General features: G+C 48.8%; 1 protein-coding gene across 3 annotated transcripts in view; it reads right to left on the bottom strand.

The window, feature by feature from the left end:
- Nucleotides 1–6,309: 6,309 nt before the first annotated feature.
- Nucleotides 6,310–19,433, bottom strand: part of SREK1 (splicing regulatory glutamic acid and lysine rich protein 1) — a 338,699-nt gene continuing 325,575 nt past the window's right edge. For all 3 annotated transcript variants that reach the window (XM_069627375.1, XM_069627376.1, XM_069627377.1), the window contains one exon: nt 6,310–10,961. In XM_069627375.1, the coding sequence (XP_069483476.1) occupies nt 7,950–10,961 (3,012 nt within the window). In that variant the 3' untranslated portion in view covers nt 6,310–7,949. The remainder of the gene's footprint in view (nt 10,962–19,433) is intronic.

Raw genomic sequence — 19,433 nt, 5'->3', positions numbered from 1 at the left:
ACCCTGCTGGTGCTCACTGGTGCCAGTGGATGGCGGGTGACTGTGCTTAACACGCGACGGGATGGGGTGTTTGGGATGGCTCATTTGGCCCCCCTCTATCGCCCAACTTGCCTTCTATGTTCCCATATTTGTCTTGGTCACTTCTGAAAAACTGGCCTGGCAGACCCCGAAATCATGTGTGGGAAAAACTAAGTTACTCACCGTAGTGACTAACTTACTCTTAGTCCCCTTTTCCATCATACTGCATGGGCGTCGTCTCTTCCTAGTGACGGGAGACGGAACCTTTTTCACCAGAAAAAACCTTCCCCTTTAAATTTAGAGGCGCGCAGGGGGGTGGGGCGACTCTGGGAGCATGCGCTACCCTGACTCCGCTCACCGGCACCACACCTCAGTCCCCATTGACACATCGACAATATTTAACATTGCCTAATGACACCAGGATTATTAGGGTGGAAGATGGTGTGACATATCGAGGAAAGGGAACTAAGGTACATTAAGTACATTAGTCACTACAGTCAGTAACTTATAATTACTCATACGTCCCGTTCACTTTCCTCCATACTGCATGGGCAATTACAACTGAATGTAGCTCCAGAATGTAGAGGAGACCCTCCTTATTCAAATAGGTTCCTTAGAACCGCCTGTCCGAAGGTCGTGTCTGACTTAGAGCCTGCATCCAGACAGTAGTCCTTACAGAAAGCCGAAGGGGTGGCCCAGGTGGCTGCCCTGCTTATGACCTGGCACAGAACGTGCCGCTGGAATGCGATGGCCGTGGCCTTGGCTCTGACTGCACGAGAGTGCACGTTAGCTGGCAGCGGCTTGTGCTGCCCCTCATAGGCCTCCTTGATGGTCGCAACCATGCATCGTGCAATAGACGTCTTGGATGCTTGATATCCGGCCTGGATACCCCAAAGATGACAAAAAGCACGTATGACTTGCAGAAGCCCTTGGACCTGTCCAGGTAAAATTTCAGAGTGCGTCTGACGTCCAGACAGAGCAAGACTCTCTGAGCCACGTCCTTGTGGACAGCAAAAGTCATGGGTAAGACTATTTCCTCGTTTAGATGGAAGGCGGACAGTACCTTAGGTAGGAACGTCGGATGAGTCTGCAGGACCTCCTTATCCCTGTGCAAAGTGGTATGGGGTTGAGCCCACCAGAGCCTGGATCTCGCTCACTGAGCGGAGGCCCACCAACAACACTGTCTTAATGTTGACCAGCCTGATGTCCGTGGACGCCATTGGCTCGAAGGGTTTGTGCGCCAAGGTGCCCAACACCACATTGAGATCCCACACGGAGTGTACCTTCTTGAGAGGTGGGTAAACCCTGGACAAGCCAGCCAGCTGCTTCGTCACTATAGGGTTGGAGGAGGAGAAAAAAACTCCTCTGAATTTCTGTAGGCCCCCATGGCTGCCAGATAGGTGCGACATGTGTCCACCTGTATGCCTGAAAGCGCAGGGTGTGCCGAGAAGGCGAGTACGTCATCCAGTGTGCACCTGAGGGGGTCGATTTCCTTAGAGTCCACCCAATGACAGAACCTGGTCCATTTACTCTTGGATTGGCCCAAGTTAGCTTTGCTCCTGAATGATCTCAAAGTTAAACCTATAGGCTCAGGTGCTTGAGGGTGACCTGCTCAGGAACCACACTGCAAGGGCTAACTTCTAAGGTGCAGGGTGGAGGACCCTGCTCCCCTGCTGGGACAGGAGATGTGCTGGACCCAGCGGGAGGTGAATGGGTGGTCTGCCCACGAGACTGAGCAGTTCGGAAAACCAAGGTTTCGCCGGCCACCATGGAGCTATCAGAATGAAACTGAGGTGACCAGCTTCCTTTTTCTTGCGGATTACCCTGCACATCAGGGGTGTGGGAGGAAAGGCATAGGCTGTCATGTCCTCCCATTGAATCTGAAATGCGTCGCCCAGGGAACCGAGGCCTTGCCCCTGCCAAGACGGGAACTGATGGCACTTCCTGTTCTTAAAAGGAGGCAAATAGATCCAGCTAGGGATGGCCCCATGTGTTGAAGATCCCCCTGCAGCACCTGGTCGTTCAATTGTCATTTGTAATTGTCAGCTTCCAGTCTGCTGAGCCTGTCCTCTTCCAAGTTGGCCTCCCCGGGAGGTGGAAGGCCGTGAGGTGGATGTTATCCAAAACCCATTCCCACATGCTGCCCGCTAGGCTGCACAGCAGAGGGGACCTGGTACCCACCTGCTTGTTGACATAGTACATGTTGGTGGAGTTGTCGGTCTAGATAAGCACTGTCTTGCCCCCAATGACGGGAGGAAAGCTTTGAGGGCTAGCCAGATGGCCCCGAGTTCCAGTCAGTTGATATGTGATTCCTGCTCTTGCCGGGTCCAGACTCCATGGATGCTGTGGCTGTGCAGGGTGGCTCCCATCCCTCTAGGGAGGAGCCCGTAGTGATGGTGACATGCGGGGAAAGCTGCAGGAAGGGCTTGCCCGTCCGCAGGTTGCAGTCCTTGCACCACCATATGAGGTCTGAGTGGAGAGAAGGTGGTATGCTGACCAGCTCCGCTTGGGCGCTTTTCTCCCAATTTCATGAGACTGCAAAGTGCAACTGTAACCTCCTAAGTGTTGGAACCACCAGGCCGCAGTCACTGCTCTGGTAAGGAAGTGCGTAGTGGCCCTCTTGATGTCTGTGATATTGTCCTCTGAGGGAAAGACCCTCTCAGAGAATGTATCCTAGAATGTATCCCAGATGAGGCCCAGGAAGTTGAGGTTCTGCTTGAGGTTGATGGTAAACCCCAGGTCGTGGTGTGCGCACATACGCGCAGAGGAAATGTGGGTAACCTCCTCTGGAGATCTCGCCCGGACAATCCAGTCGTCCAGGTACGGGTAGATATGGTCGGGCTGGGCACTGAGGAGGGCTGCCACTGCATTCATGAGTCTGGTTAATACCCTGGGGGCGGAGTTGAGGACAAAGGGTAGCACCTTGTACTGGAAATTGCAGCCCATGGTCCTGCAGCACAGGAAGGAGCGATGTGGCCGCCAAACCGGGACGTGTAGATAGGCATCCTTCAGATCCAAGGAGCACATCCAGTCTCCCTTATCTAGTGTCTCCGCAATGAGTGCTGGCGTCACCATCTTGAATTTCTGAAGACTGAGCGGTTGAGGGTGTACAGGTCCAGCACAACTCTTAGGCCAGCCTGGTGGTGGCTCTGGTATGGCAAAAATCCTGGAATAGAAGCCCAATCCTCTCTGGTAGGCTGGGACTTCTTCTACTGGCTGGCTCTCGACAAACAAGCAGCTCTCCGGCAAAATAGTTGCTGTCCTAATCTCTGGGAGTGGAGGGGAGGAAGGAGGCCCCCCCAGGATACTATAGAGATGATCCAGAGGTCCACCAAGTTCTGGCGTCAAGATTGCATGTGAAAGGCAAGCCTGCCCCCCCCCACTGGAGACATGTAGACCCGAAGGGACGCAGCATGATTTCTTTCCTTGTGAGGCTGCTGCAGAGGAGGGGGACTGGAAGAAGCCCTTGCTCCCCCCCCTTTTGTTGCTTGCGCCATTACTGACTGGGTGAACAGTCAGGTTGTCTCGACCTCCGCTCCTGAAAGCCCCAGAACCCGCCGAATGACTGCCCCTTGTCGGAGCGTAGCTGCAGCTGGGTGTACGCCTTGGGCGTGGCTTTCATTAGGATAAAGATTTCGCAGTTTACGAGCAGTTCTTTTTATCCAATTCGTCGGTGGTAGAGTGGAAGAGGTCACTACCCTCGAAGAGAAGGTCCAATATGCGTTCCTGCACATCAGGGTTGCATTTAGGAGCCCGAAGCCAGGCCGTCCTGCTCATGTCCGTGGCGATGCAGATTGCCCGGCCAGAGGTATCGAAGTGGGCCACAATGTACTCCATTACATCCTGCACAACCAGCTTGGCTTCTCCTAGACGCACCTTGAAACATGACTGGCTCTGCACCTGAAGTTCTGGAAGGATGTCTGCTATTTCACACCAAAGCTTTGGCTCTGCACCTGAAGTTCTGGAAGGAAGTCTGCTATTTCACACCAAAGCTTCTGGTCAGTGGATGCCAGCATGGCATCCGTGTTGGATTGATGCAGGTGCAAGGAGGCAGAGTACAGTTTTTCTGTATGCCTCCAAGATCTTCTCCTTGCCCAGCAGCGCCAAGGATGAGGTGGCCGTGGACGACTGAGGCTTAGATTAGAGTGATGCCACAGCAATCCTCGAAAAATGTGGTTGAGGGTGTGCCGACAGCAAGAGTTGATCCCCCTCAGTCTGTGTATATATTTGGCATTGAGACGCTTATTGGCAGGTTGGGCCGAGTGTGGCTTGAGCAACCCTTTTTTAGCCAAGTCCGCAACGTCCTTCTGCATCGGGACACCCATTTTGGTAGGTCATAGGGTGAGGACTCCTGCCAGGACCCTCTCCTCGGGCTGTTCTACCTCGGGTTGAGGGAGGCCCAAATAGTCTGCCAAACTTGCATGCCTGTCATGCAAGGCCTTCGCTGATGACGGGTCGGGGACCTCCTCCTAGTCTGTGTCCACCAGAGTATTCGGCTGGTCCAGAGTGGGTAGAGGAGTGCTGGGTGCCGTGGGCTGCGGTGTGGGGACCGGAGTTGGAAGCCTGCTGTGGAGGCTGTTGTGGAGCTGCCTGAACTGGCAAGGGAGCCGGAATCTAAGGGGGCGGCAGGGGCTGCGCTGGGACCTGTGGTGCCAGTGCCATGGGAGGAATGACTTATGGGTGCAGGTGGGGTGACCGCAGAGAGCAAGTCCCTGACTGCATCCCGTAGGATGGACCCGATCTGTGGAGTTCGCATCAGCGCCAGGAACTTTTCGAAGAACCTGTCTCCGGAGACTGAAGAAGTGGCAGGAGATATTGGAGTGGCTGGGGGCTGCTGGGGCCGAAGAGCAGTTTGCCCAGTTTGCCGGGGGAACCTGCCCAGCGCCCCTGATGGATAAACTGTAGACCACAAACCTGGTTGACACCAGTCCCACCTTGAAACCCGTTCATCCGCCTGCTCCGTTCCTAGGAGTGGCATCAGATGAGCAGCCATGTTGTCTGGCACGGTGGCCATTTTGTCGAGCTGCGTGCCACATGCCAAAGTCGTGGTGCATGGCTCCCTGGGCCCAGCCTCCTCCAATACTCTTGGTGGTGGAGCAAGAGACCTACCGTGCACCTCAGGTCCAGGTCTGGAAGGCGTATTGCCCTCGGTGGTGGCGCTGGTAGTGCTGTGTGCAGGTACCCCCTCGGACATATTGCCAGTACTATGGCATAGCCCCTTGCGTGTACACCCGGTAAAAGAAACTTGCGGTCCCTCAGTACTGATTCCGGAAGGGTCCGATGACCCCTCGACCGTGAGGCCAGCAGCTGGACTAGCCTCGGAGTGTGCACTGGTACCAGAATCAGAGAGGTCCCTCCCGCTTAGGCGTTTCCCCGGGAAAGAGTCACCCTTGCAGGGTGCGATGGAAAACAGCGGCCCTCCTCTTGGCCTCGATCTCTGCTTGATGAAGTTCTTCAAGTCCTCTGGAGGCAATCTTTCGAATAGCTCCCTCCAGCTAGCTAGTTTGTAATTCAGTGTGCATGGAGTCAGTGAGTCACACACGGAACAATCTTCTCAGTTGTGGTCGGGGCCAACGCAGCAGAGGCAAAAAGCATGGGGGTCGGACGTAGGGCAGAGCCCCTCGCCGGCTGGAAACCTGCTGAAGCCCGCTGAAGTCGACATGCGCCGGGGAGGAGTGACACGCCGGAGGACCAAGTACCTGAATGACAAAGAAAAGAGAAAAAAAATAGAAGCACGTGGTGTTACATGGCAGGGGCAAACCCAGGAGCGCTGGAGAAATCAGCCCGGTCCTGTCGATGCGGAAAAGGGGACTGAGGTGTGGCGCCGGTGGGCAGAGTGAGGGTAGCGCATGGCCCCAGGGCCGCACCCCTGCACGCCTCTAAATTTAAAAGGGAAAGGTTTTTTCTGGTGAAAAAAAGAGTTGGTCTCCCGGCCCTAGGAAGGGGTGCCCATGCAGTATGGAGGAAAGGGGACGGGATGTAAGAGTACATGGTGCTCTTATGGAAAACTTCATTGGAACATGCTAACATTGAGCACCACACACACACACACACACACACACACACACACACAACCCTTTTTGCCTATTCCGTTCATCATTTTGTATAGCCCATTGCCTTCTTGTTGGCCCTCCAATCCGGTCTCAATTTTTACATCATTTGGTCTACTCTCACCTCTCTATACTACTTTCAGGATGCTATATCTACAGTCCAAACTCTATCGGACAAGGCTTCAGCGCCTTATGACCATACTACTTGTTGCTTAACTTGACTCAAAGAACAAACAAACAGTACTTATACCTTGTTTTATTAGTGAAATGTTTAAAGGTAACAGGGCATACACAATGTTTGCACTCCATTCTACTTACATGTGGTATGAGATTGATGCAGATGTTCCAAGTCAAAATCAATCACAATATTTCGTAGGCAGACAAACTAAACTAAGAATAAGCTATTTAACTTGTGTAGATCAACTATTTTAAAACTTTCAATACTTTACATGGTAAAATATATTTTGTTTTGTGTGTGTTCAGGAAAACAATCTTCCATCCCCATGACCCCATCTCAAAAATAGATCACCTTTAATTTGTGGTAAATTTCTCTAATGGAAAGCTTTTTATACGAGTCCCAAATTGCTTAGAACCAGTTGCCCAAAAATAAACATTCCTGTTTTCATTCATCAAGTATAAAAAAGGAAACAATCACCAAATAACATTTGAAAAGGACTGATTAATTTGGGGTTTTTATCTTTTCAATCCAGGCATATACAGCAGAGACAAGAAAGCTGGGTATTAACACGGTTAACATGTAACACTGATTACATTTAAGTGTCTAAACATTGTCCTAAATTCCCTTTAGATGATACTCCAACACTGAATGCATGACTAACTAAAGCAAGAAAAGCAATCTTGAAACCTTTTGAAAAGGGAAATCCCTAAATTTAAGATAAATGAATTCAGGAATCATTCACTGTACGCAGGGGTCCTTAAACAGCACTCACTTGCTAAATAGGATTGAAATATCTATCTGGCACTCAAACCTGCTAAATGGAAGGTTAATCCAAGCAATTGTGTAGGGCTTTTGGAACCTGTAAAGACATTTAGATAAGACTAAGGTGGACAATGTGCTACTTTTTTAGTCCCAAAAAGCAAATTTTTTAAAAGCATAAGTGTGTTGTGCACCGAAGTGACATTTTAAAGAGAAATAGTAGAAACCCTGAATTGCAGCAGATTAGAGACTTTGTCATACTACGCATGAAACAAATGTGGTGCTTGAATATTTCACAGAAATATGCAAAAAACAACTTATGTAACAATCTGAAGTGGGTTTTAGAGAAACCAGTAGCATGCATCAAGCTATTCCCTCCCCCCTCACATATATGAATATAAGTGCGAAAGACTTCAAAGTCAAAAATAAAATCCTATTTCAGGATAAACAAATGAAAAAGAAGCACTTTTTATAGAGGCATTTATGTTTTACTTGAAAAACTGCAACAGAGCAACAAAAATGTTGACTGCAATGTTAATTTACAAGTGATGGCATGTTTGCAATATTCCACAAATAATTAACTGTAAACAAAGGCTTACAAAAAATGTAAAATACAAAATGTAGTAAGAAATGTTAAATCTACAAAGCTCATTTGCAACTTCTGGATTTTACAAATGAAAGGGAAAAGATTGCCAAAAACTAAAAATGTACAGGTGAGAAAGTGAAATCATGACAATGTTAGTATGCTTAAATACAATATGAACAGTTTTGAAAAAAAATCAAACATTCCTTTTATATACCAATGGTCCAAATGCCTCATTTCCTCTTGAAGCCAACCTCAGCTTTTTACAACAAAGCTAAAACGTAGGCAGAAGAGCTGTGGTACACCGGTCCAGTCAAAATGTTTTGATTACTGATCTTATAGGCTGGTGAGCAAAAAGTCATTATTCATCTCTAAATGAAACATTGCATTTGTCAATTGTTTGGCAGTTTCCATTCTGATGCAGTTCCCCCTGATAAACATTTTGAGAGTCACTGCTTTCCACTGCTTTCTTGTTGATTTCTTCTTGGTCACAAGTTTGCATCTCAGCATTATTTTGTAGCTCACCATCATTACTTTGCCTGCCTTTATCATTGTTGAACGCTCCTTCACAATTTGACAACACTACATCACAACATCCTGCAGAGGTTTGAAACGAGTCCTCGTCACCGTCAAAGGCTGCCATGTCGTTGGCGTCGCCAACCCCAATGTCCGCTTCGTGGTCATCGCCGCAAACCCCAGTGTCCGCCCCTTGGATATCATCACAAACCCCAAAGTCTGCCCCATCGTCACCAACCCCAATGCCTGCCCCATCATCGTCACCAACCCCAATGCCTGCCCCATCATCGTCACCCAACCCAATGCCTGCTCCATCATCGCCATCAGCCCCATAGGCTGCACTGTTGTCATTGCCACCAATGCCATAGGCTAGCCCATCGTCGCCAACCCCATAGGCCGCCTCGTCATTGTTGCCAACCCCATAGGCTGCATCATCGTCGCCAACCCCATAGGCCGCCCCATCATCGTTGCCAACCCCACAGGCCGCCTCATCATCGTTGCCAATCCCATAGGATTCGTCGTCACCAACCCCATAGGCCGCCCCGTCCTCGTCCCCAACCCCATAGGCCGCCCCGTCCTCGTCGCCAACCCCATAGGCCGCCCCGTCCTCGCCGCCAACCCCATAGGCCGCCCCATCATCATCGCCGTCAACCCCATAGGCAGCCCCGTCATCGCCAACCTCATAGGCCGCCCCGTCGTCATCGACACCAACCCCATAGGGCGCCCCATCATCGTCACCACCAACCCCATAGGGCGCGTCGTCGTCGTCGCCACCAACCCCATAGGGCGCCCCGCCATCGTCCTTGCCACCAACCCCATAGATCGCCCCGTCCCCGCCACCTACCCCATAGGCCGCCCCTTCGTCCCCAACCCCATAGGCCGCCCCGTCGTCCCCAACCCCATAGGCCGCCCCGTCGTCCCCAACCCCATAGGCCGCCCCATCGTCCCCAACCCCATAGGCCGCCCCATCGTCCCCAACCCCATAGGCCGCACCATCGTCCCCACCAACCCCATAGGCCGCCCCGTCGTCGCCAACCCCATATGCTGCCCCATCGTCGTCGGCCACCCCATCGTCGGCCACCCCATCGTCGTCGGCCACCCCATCGTCGGCATCAACCCCAATGTCGCCGTCCACCCCATAGGCCACCCCATCGTCACCGCCAACTCCATAGGCCACCCCATCGTCACCGCCAACTCCATAGGCCGCGTCGTCACCAACCCCATAGGCCGCCCCGTCGTCGCCATTCCCACAGGCCGCCCCGTCGTCGCCATTCCCACAGGCCGCCCCGTCGTCGCCATTCCCACAGGAAGCTACATCGCCAACCCCAGAGCCCGCTGCATCGTCGTCGCCAACCCCAGAGGCCGCTGCATCGTCGTCGCCAACCCCAGAGGCCGCTGCATCGTAGTCGCCAACCACAGAGGCCGCTGCATCGTCGTCGCCAACCCCAGAGGCCGCTGCATCGTCGTCGCCAACCCCAGAGGCCGCTGCATTGTCGTCGCCAACCCCAGAGGCCGCTGCATCGTCGTCGCCAACCCCAGAGCCCGCTGCATCGTCGTCGCCAACCCCAGAGCCCGCTGCATCGTCGTCGCCAACCCCAGAGCCCGCTGCATCGTCGTCGCCAACCCCAGAGGCCGCTGCATCGTCGTCGCCAACCCCAGAGGCCGCTGCATCGTCGTCGCCAACCCCAGAGGCCGCTGCATCGTCGTCGCCAACCCCAGAGGGCGCCCCGTTCTCATTGCCAACCCCACAGGCCACTGCATCGTCGCCAACCCCACAGGCCACTGCATCGTCGCCAACCCCACAGGCCACTGCATCGTCGCCAACCCCACAGGCCACTGCATCAAGATCCTCGCCAACCCGACAGGCCGCCCCGTCATGATCTATGCCAACCCCAAAGGCCGCCCTGTCCTCGCCAACTTGAAAGGTTGCCCCATCATGGTCTTGGACAACTGTAAAGGCTGCACTGTCATTGTCTTCACCAGCCCCAAAGGCCTCCTCGCCATCGTCTTCGCAAACCCCAGAGGCGGCCCCGTCATTGTCGTCACCAACACTAAAGGCCGGCCTGTCATCGTCGCTGCCAATGCCAACCGCCACCCCCTCATTGTGGCCGACAAAGACCACTGTGTCCATTTTGTTGGCAACGACCAAGGTAGCCACGTCAGTGCCATTGCCAATGGCAGTCATGTTATTGTCTTCACCAACCCCAAAGGCTGCAGGGCCAAGGTCTCCAACCCTAAGTGCTTTGCCATCGTCAACCCCAAGTGCAGGGTTATCATGATCCCCAAGCGCAGAGGTCGATGCGGCATGAACGGCAACCTCAGAGGCCGGCACGGCATCATTGCTAACCTTAGAGGGCAGTATGGTTGTTTCACCAACCCCAAAGGCTGGTGCAGCATCAGCGCCAACTACAGAGGAAGCTGAGTCAAAACAGACTACAAAGGGAGTTGAGGCATCAGCACCAACCCCCGGTACCACTGCTGCATCGTCGTCATCCTCCATGGATACTGCATCGGCGCCAAGCCCCTGGGCAGGCACATCTTCAACTGTAAATGCTACCGCACCAACGCCAATCGCTAAGGGTGCCACATCAACGCCAACCGCTGGGGCTGCAACACCAACAGCCAAGGCCACCACATCAGCAGCAACTGCCAAGGTCGCCACATCAGCGGCAACCTCCACACTGTCAGCAGACATGGTCACCACATTGTTAATTTCCAAAGGTGCTGCACTATTTTGCATCTCTGCAACCTCTACAACTTTCTCATTCTTTTGCAATGTGCCATGTATATTTAATTCTTTGCCTTCTTCTTTGCAGTTTCCAGTAGTCCGTTCTGCTGCTTTACTGCTAGATTCTTTCTATGAAAGGAGAGAAAAGAGTAAACATTTACATTTGCTAAATAGAAGGATTAACAAGTCACTGTTCAAGCAATGCATTTACTCAGTTGGGAAAACAGACAAATTGCGAAGTATATGTAAACTACTTTTTTCATCATGGGTACTGTTGTATCCTGTGAATGAGTGTTTGTGGAGTGACTGACTGCATGATGCTAAGTGGAATGCTCGGTGTGAATTCTTTCCATGAGCCGGTTGGTGCCGGACAGCTGGATGAGACTGAATCTGGTGGTTCAGCCTTTCCCAATATCGTATCTGTATTTCTAATGCCACCTGTGACTAAGATGAGGAATAAAGCAATTTTAAACAAGTTATCAAGGACTGATTTGTACAACCAGACCTCTAAGTTTACATTTTTTATATACAATATTTTAAAGGTGTTAGTCAAAAGGTCAAGGAAGCACATTATTAAATGCCTAATTTATGTAAATCTAACACGCACACAAACAATTACAAGGTTACTACACTTTAAGACAAACATTCCTAAAAGATCATGCAGAATGCAAAGATCAGTAACAGCCATGACAATTCTAACCAAAAAAAAGTGATTGCTCACATTATGGGACAAGTTACTTACCTGTAACTCTTGTTCCCCAGCTTGGGTCTTTCATGGATTCACATACTCAAGGATATTTCCTGTCGTCAGGATGGGAATCCTCGGTAAAAAGAAAGTAGTTAAGCTTTAAGCTTAAAACTGCTAGTCTCCTCTATAGCATATCAGTGTCCTTTGGGACATACTGCCCCTAGCCAATGACACTCGTCCTCCGAAGGTCCAGCCCTGGTGGCCATCTTCTGATTTGGAAGTGCACGTGAAGTGGCAATATTAACCAAGAGCCAGAGAGGGGAAGGAGGGAGGGTTTGCATATGTTATGTTACTTTGCATTTATATAGCGCCTTATGCACCATTGGTATGATCTCAAGGCGCTGGTAGGTTGAACGCCCGCGGGAACCGTAGTTCAAGTCAGTAGAGCGAGAGAGAGTCATAGGTGTGTGTGAACACCGGATATATGTGCAGCAGGTGTGGCACTCGTACGATAGCTGCTTCTTAGCGGTAGGTGAGGTGGTTGGGAGATCAGGAGTATGTGTTTGTTCTGGCATGGTGTTATCCAGACCGATTCTGGCTGCGTTAGGCCTGTGGAGAACGCCAAGGCTGGCGGGTGTGCAGCCAGCTGTGTTTGGTCAGGGTGATGGAGTATGTGGAAGGTGTTGTCATGAGAACAGCTATACCGAATGTGTCATAGGATCGCTGTGTTCTAGTTGAGTGGTGGTGTACAGAAGAGAGTAAGCATAGTGATGTTATATGGCGGTTTTTTTGTAGGTGCATGAAGACGCGCTCCATCGGTTCTATCCGTAACATCTATTCCATTCGTTCTATCAGCTCCGATCGTTCCATGCACTCTAACCCTTCCTGCACAATGTTCCTTGTATTCTATCAGTTGTTTGTACTCCCTTGGTTCTATGAGTTTAGTTCTACACTCTATTTGTTCAATCAGTATCATGTGTTCCTTCAGATTAATTAATTCCCCACGCACTTCACCAGCTCCCTGCACTACATCCGCTCACACACCCTCCCGGCCACTCCGCATGCCCTCCCGGCCACTCCACACACCCTCCCGGCCACTCCACTTACTTTAACCATTGTACCCACGTCATTTGTCGTACGCACTCCATCAAACCCGTGCACTCCACCCGTCCCACACACTACATCCATCTCAAGCACTTGATTCATCTATTCCATTTGTTCCATTTGTTCCGTTCATTCCATGCCCTTTGTCATTCCATGCCATCTATCTGTTCCATGCACTCTATTCTGTGTGCTCCATCCGTATCATCTAATCATTTCCATCCTCGCCCACTTTTTTTCTCTTGTTCACTTCGTTCTTCCTTGTCCATATGATTTATTCCTTTCATCCACTTCAGTACTTTCATCCTCTTCACTCTTTTCATCCTCTTCACTCTTTCTATTCAGTGTATCCGTTTTAATTTACATTAGCGGTTATTAGTTTGTGATTTCTTGCTCCGACCATGATGCTGGGCTTGTTATTTATGATATAGCAGCTTTGGGTTAAGTCATTGAATTGCTATCATCCGGTTTGAGTTAATAGTCGATTTTAGGGGAAGAGCCATGTTTTCATTAATTTGCGGAAAGACTTGAGGTCATCGGTGAGTCAGATGTGAGGTGGAAGTGCGTTCCACAGAATCGGGGCCAGGGCTTAGAATGACGATCCACATAATCTGACCGAGTTGGTTTTTGGTATTACTAGGAGGCCGGCAGAGCTTGATCTTAGAGTACGTGGGGGGTGATGGGGTTTTAGTTTGTTCTGAAGATATTGAGGTCCGGTTTTATGCATTGCTCTGTGAGAGATGCATAAGGTTTGAAGGTCACTCTTCGGGCAACCGGAAGCCAGTGCAGAGTTTTAGGGGCTGGGGAGATGCGATCTCTTGGGCCAAGAGCCAGTAGCAGTCTGGCTGCAGCGTTTTGTGCTCTTTGTACTTTAGTCAGTTGGTACGCATGGACTCCGAGGTAGAGGGGGTTAGCATAGTCTAATCTTGACATAACAATTGATTGGACCGCGGAGAGTCTGTTTGGAAAGGAGAGGTATGGAAATATGCGCCTAAGAGTTTTAAGGTGGTAGTGGCAGGACTTCGAGACGTTGTTGACTTGGAGCGAGAGGGTTAGGTCTGAGTCTAGGGTGCATCCAAGGTTTTTCACTGAATTAGAGGGTGTCGGCGAAATGCCCATGGCAGATGGACAGGCTAGCGGGTGCGGAAGAAGTTCGGTGTTGCCACATACCAAGATTTCAGTTTTGGAGGGGTTTAGCAGGAGGTGGTTTGTGGTCATCCAGTGATCTATGTCGAGGAGGCAGGAAGCGAGATCTGGTTGGCAGTTGGGTTTTGAATTAAGGAGTTTTAGGATTAGTTGTGCGTCATCGGCGTAATTGTAGCATAGGATATTGTGCAAGCGGATTATTCGTGGGAGGGTGGACATATAGAGGTTAAACAGGAGGGCTGATCGGCATGCTCCTTGTGGAACTCCAGTGTTGACTGGTCGGGTGTTTGAGGCATAGGGAGAGAGTAAGGTTATTTGGTTCCCATTATTGATGAAGGATGCTATCCATTTGAGAGCGTTTCCACAGATTCCCAAGGACTGAGGATTGAGTGGTTGATTGCGTCGAAGGCGGGGGATAGCTCAAGAAGGATTAGTGCGGCGCATCCCGCAGAATCTGCAGTGTTTTTAAGGTCATCCCAGAATGAGGTTAAGGTGGTTTTGGTTCTGTGTCGGGCTCGGAAACCTGATTGAGTGGGGTCTAGGAGATTGTTTTCTTCGACAAAGGCATTTAGTTGGGAGTATGCGGTTCAGTCAATGAGTTCGGCAAGAAATCTGGTGTTTGGGATGGGGCGGTAGTTTTTGGGCTCGAGAGGGTTGAGGGAAGGTTTTTTAAGAAGAGGCTTGACATGAACAGTTTTGAACGAGTCGTGAGAAATTCCAGAGGAGAGGGAGTCGTTTATGATGGTTCTAGCGTGTTCTCCCGCGCAGGTTGATGCTAACATTTCTTTGAGGGTAGAGGCTGGGCAGGGGTCCAGCGGGAAGCCGGATGGTTTGCAGGCATAGAGAAGCTTGAGAAATTGGTCAGTTATTGGACTGAAGGAGTCGAAAGTCGGTTGGGTTGTGGTCGCAGGTGGTGGGATGACCAATACCGGAGAACAAGAGTTACAGGTAAATAACCTGTTCCTTATATTCAGCATGGGGTCTTTCATGGATTCACATGATCATGAATACGATTACAAAGCAGTACATATACACAACCACAAGAGGTGGCAACACTCACGGAAGCAATACACTTATCCCTGGAATAGAATCACCTCAAACAAACAGGTTGTATAGCACTGCTTGGTCAACTTGGAATCCAGTCGACGTAGTCTACTTTTGTGAAGGTAGACCTCCAAGCAGCAGCCCTTCAGATGTCCAGCAGGGGGAACACCAGGGAGAAATGCTGTGGTTGCTGCGATGGCTCTGATGGAATGGGCTCTCCGCTGGCCTAAAAGCAGCCTTTTGGCCAGACAAGGACATGGCATGATATAGCTGGAAAGCACCTAGATATGGAACCCTTAGACAGAGCCTTGCCACTGTTAGGGAGAATTCTCAAAATGGGCCAATTCCTCCCACCTTAGAGCCCCTCCAGCTCTTTTGCTAAACTTTGGGACTTTAAACTTTTTAATTCTATGTGTTTTCTGTGTTTGTTTTCTTTGGTTATGAAGTTCTAGACAACTCCATAGGCATCATCTTTTCATGTGCGTCACACAGCACCCTCAGTGCAGTGGCACAGGGAAGCCAGGCTTTCCCATGGTTTAAATACCTTCTCTGGGATAAACTGTTTCCCAGAGAAAGTAAAGTGAAATTTACTTTACTAGCCTTCCAAATTCCTAGATCCAGCACACATCATCTTACTATGGAGTGCTGGAGGGGATACTTAGTATCCCCTGTCTCTAGATCCTCATGTAGCAGTCTAATGCTACCCTTTCCTCTCGAAATGGCTGGTGGCAGTGGATTTACAACAAACTACCATGATTTTTTCCCGACCGCGAACACCGGTATTGTTTTTCAAGATGGCGTCTGAGCCCCCCTTGTTTAAACAGGGCCCGGTCTTCCTTTTTTGCCATTTCTTTGTGGAACTGAAGACCGCCTCTGGCGCAGAGTGTCTGGGGTGGTGTCAGGTCCCTAGGTGAATGCAAGTCCTTAGGAAAATAAAACCTTACTATTTTTTCTGTTTATTTTACTCTAACATTTGTTTTTTAGTCTAGTTCTTTTCTTGAATTGGTTGGACCTCCACTTTTGTTCTCAGGATGCTGGTGGGAGCCCAAGCCAAGATGGAGGAAAGCAGCAAGAGTCGTGATTGGGTGATGGGAGAACAAAGGCTTGAGTTGAACATTTCAAACGGCCTTTCATTTAGTATTTCCCTGATGATGGGTCATGTTTTTGTGTTCTCCTGAGTATGTTAGGCCAAGAGTCACCTGAGAAGAAACCTGAATCCAGAAGAAATTTAGTTTGAGTTCTAAAGACACTGTTTCTGAGTATTAAAAACTCAATTTAGATCCACAAGAAGGAAGATCTAGAGCCAAGTACTTGTCTTTGTGGGCAATTGAAGGTCTCCTAGCTTGTTTGAAAATAATAATCGTGTTTAGCGACTAAAAGACTTGAGACTGAGAATTTGGTTGGTTAAGGGTTAACATTTATTTTCTTGACCGACTGCGCGCCCGTGAGAATGCGTGCGTCTGTTTTTTGAGAGGATCGCATGTCCGTTCACTCATAAATCCACTTACCTCAGCAGGAAATCCCAAGACGACGCTTCCGTATCGAAGGAGACTGTTCCTGTTGCGCATTTGTCAGATCCTGAGCCGGAGTGGAATCGAGTCGCAGAGATTCGTCGGTCATGTATGGGAGGCGAGAGTGTGAAAGTTTCTTCCGGGTCGTTACCTCTTGAAGACAAGGTAAGCTGACACATGCACAAGTATTTTCTTTTTCCCGTTGAACGGAAGTATTCAGCTAATTCTTGAAAGCTCATGTTTTCGCGTATGATAACAGTTTGACCTTTCACTGCCTGGAGTGCGCAGCGACTGTTTAGACTATAAAGACATTTGTTAGGATTGCCGATACGCAAGGAAACCACTTCGAGTTCACACCCTTGCGACGCAGCAACCTTATGAAACCCCTTAATTGAAAAAGACTTACAAAAAGAATACAGCTGAAAACTATGCAATAATTTAATGTGTAATATCATTCATGCAACTCATTTAACTACAGCATTGAGTGGAGTTGAGGCGAAACCCATCTTTGGTGAACAAACAAATGGATACAAATGTGAATCAGCCTAAGTGGAAATACATTCATTATTAGGTTATTTCAGCTGATTCCATTGGACATCTTTAAAATGAACTAGTGTTCTATAGACAATTCAGTTTTAAAAATGAAGAAAAAATATTAATTTATCTTGAATATCAAGCCTCATCAAAAGAACTGTGTTCAATGTGCTAACTGATGAAATCTTGAGCAAGTAGAGTCTCATATCAAGCCTGCATCTTGAAAACATATTCATCAAGAATTAAAGAGTGCACACTTTGATTCTCATGAGTAGCAACAAACTGAATGACTAGCACAACAAATCCTTGTAAGAAAATGAAATGAAATCTACATCAATACAACTTGTATTTACAAGGAATTATATCCTCTAGACAGAAGCAGAGGATTTCTCAGGTAACTTACAGTCCAGGTGTGGAAATATATTTAATAGGGTTGAAAGTGGAATTGATTTAAATATTTATGTTTAAAACTTGAAAATCTCTCATCTATACAGATAGAGATCCTGAAGGAGATTCCAGTGTCTGAGTTTATTATTTTCTCCAATTCCCCCTTTCCCCCCAGGGTGTCCCACGCTCAGCTGTTTAAAAAGTTAGTTGAGAACGCTACGCTTTGGTGGGTCTGTGGGGTTCAGCAGCTCCTGCGTTGGATTGAAGACAAGTCATGACAGAATGAAAAGGCCCAAGTAGTTAACTTTGCCTGAGCTGCTGGAACCCCATTTAGACCACCATGGAAGCTATAGAGGAGATGATCAAGGACTTGAGGGAGGAGTCGAGAGTGGTAATTAATGAAAATGTTCTGTTAAATAAGGAAATTGAAGAGATGAGTGCTAAGGTGACTAACATACAGGAAGTTCCAGCGGGAAGAATTTCAGGTAGGATACAGAATGAGGATCATCCAATTTTAAAGGAGGGTATGAGGAGAGAATTGAGTTTTGGATAGGATGGGAGCGGTAGGTGGGCTGAGGTCTTTAATTTTGCCTGTGTCTTTGACTCCGCCAGAACGTCTTTCAGGAGAATCTAGAACGTTTCAGGCATTTTTCACTCAATGTGAATTGCATTTCTTGAGCAGGCCTGAGGTTTTCTTTTCTGATACTTCAAAGATAACTCATGTTATCTTATCTTTCTGTAGAGGCAGCAATTTGGGCTGGGTTGCTAGTTAGGCAAGCGGATCCGGCTTTGCATAATTTTAGACTTTTTAAGGAAGAATTTAGTAAACTCTTTGACAAACGTCAGGTATCTCTTCAGGTGGATGGGGAGTTGCTAGAATGAAAACAGGGTAACCGGGATCTGATAAGTTATATTACTCAGTTTAAGACTTTAGTTTTGGAAAGCCATTGGCCTGAAGAGTAGAGGGCTTCTTTATTTTACAGAGTATTGAGAGAAGTTAAAAGACGCTTTAGCTGGAGTTGTAGATAGACCTTCCTGTGAGGCTCTTATGGATCTGGTGGTGCAGTTGGACTTTTGCCACAATGAGAGAAGGCAGGAGCGGAGGAGATTTTTAGGGGAAAGTAAATATCCTAAAATTGAAAGACCTCAGTTGGAATTTGTTGGTAAGGATTTTAAGTCTGAGATTTCTGAGACAGTTGGGAAGGTAAGAGGGCCTTTATCTAAGGAAGAGAAGGAAAGACGACAAGAAAATAACCTTGGTCTCTACTGTGGTAGAAGTGGTCATTTCCTTGGCAACTGTCCCTATACCCCAAAAGGATTTCAGTCATCAGTGAAGACACATCAAGTGGCCAACAGTCTTAAGGCGGCTGTGAAGCACATAGCAGTAAATGTATCCTTATTCTTTGACAAAAGGTTGGTTGGAAGTGGTTCTGTGGTAATTGACTGTGGGGCTACCAGACATTGTTTGGACTGGTGGGTGGCAAAGGGTGTAGGTATTCCATTACTTAAGAAGAAGTTGGTCGAGCAGGTTAGTTCTGAGGATGGTTCAAATTTGACTTTGGGCCCAATTACCCATGAAACTTCCCAGTTGATGAGTATTATGGCAGGATATCATGGAGGAGTTGGTTTGTGATTATTGATGCACCACAGTTAAAACTCATTTTGGGAATGCCATGGCTCAAGTTTCATAATCCCTTAATTGATTGGGTAAGGCGGGTGATTGATTTGAAGGCAGAGTTTTGTAAGGAACACTATTAATTCTCCTCACCTTGAAAGTTCACTGGTGAAAGGGGACTCAGTTGTTAAGAGTTTGGAAGAGGTAGGCGCTCTTCTGCATTCTCATTCTATTGGAGCTGTAGTTGGGGAATTGCCTGATTGTTACAGGGAATTCGGGGATGTTTTTGATGAAACTGTGGCAGGGGAGTTGCCTCTGCATCGTTCTTTTGATTGCAAGATCGAACTGGAACCTGGGGCCAACTTACCATGTTGCAGAGTTTATGCCCTCACAGGAAAAGTAAAGGACTACCTTAAAGAGTATTTGACAGAAAATTTGGCTACAGGGTTTATTAGACATTCACAATGCCCAACAGCATCCCCTTTGTTTTTTGTACCAAAGGAGGGGATGCTTCGAACTTGTATTGACTACCGCGCTCTTAACAGGGTGACTATAAAAAACAGATACCCACTTCC

The sequence above is a fragment of the Ambystoma mexicanum genome, chromosome 6p (assembly GCF_040938575.1).
Source record: "Ambystoma mexicanum isolate Mex_15411 chromosome 6p, UKY_AmexF1_1, whole genome shotgun sequence".
Lineage (NCBI taxonomy): Eukaryota > Metazoa > Chordata > Amphibia > Caudata > Ambystomatidae > Ambystoma > Ambystoma mexicanum.
The sequence above is the reverse complement of the archived record's forward strand: the minus strand, read 5'-3'. Positions and strand labels throughout refer to the sequence as shown.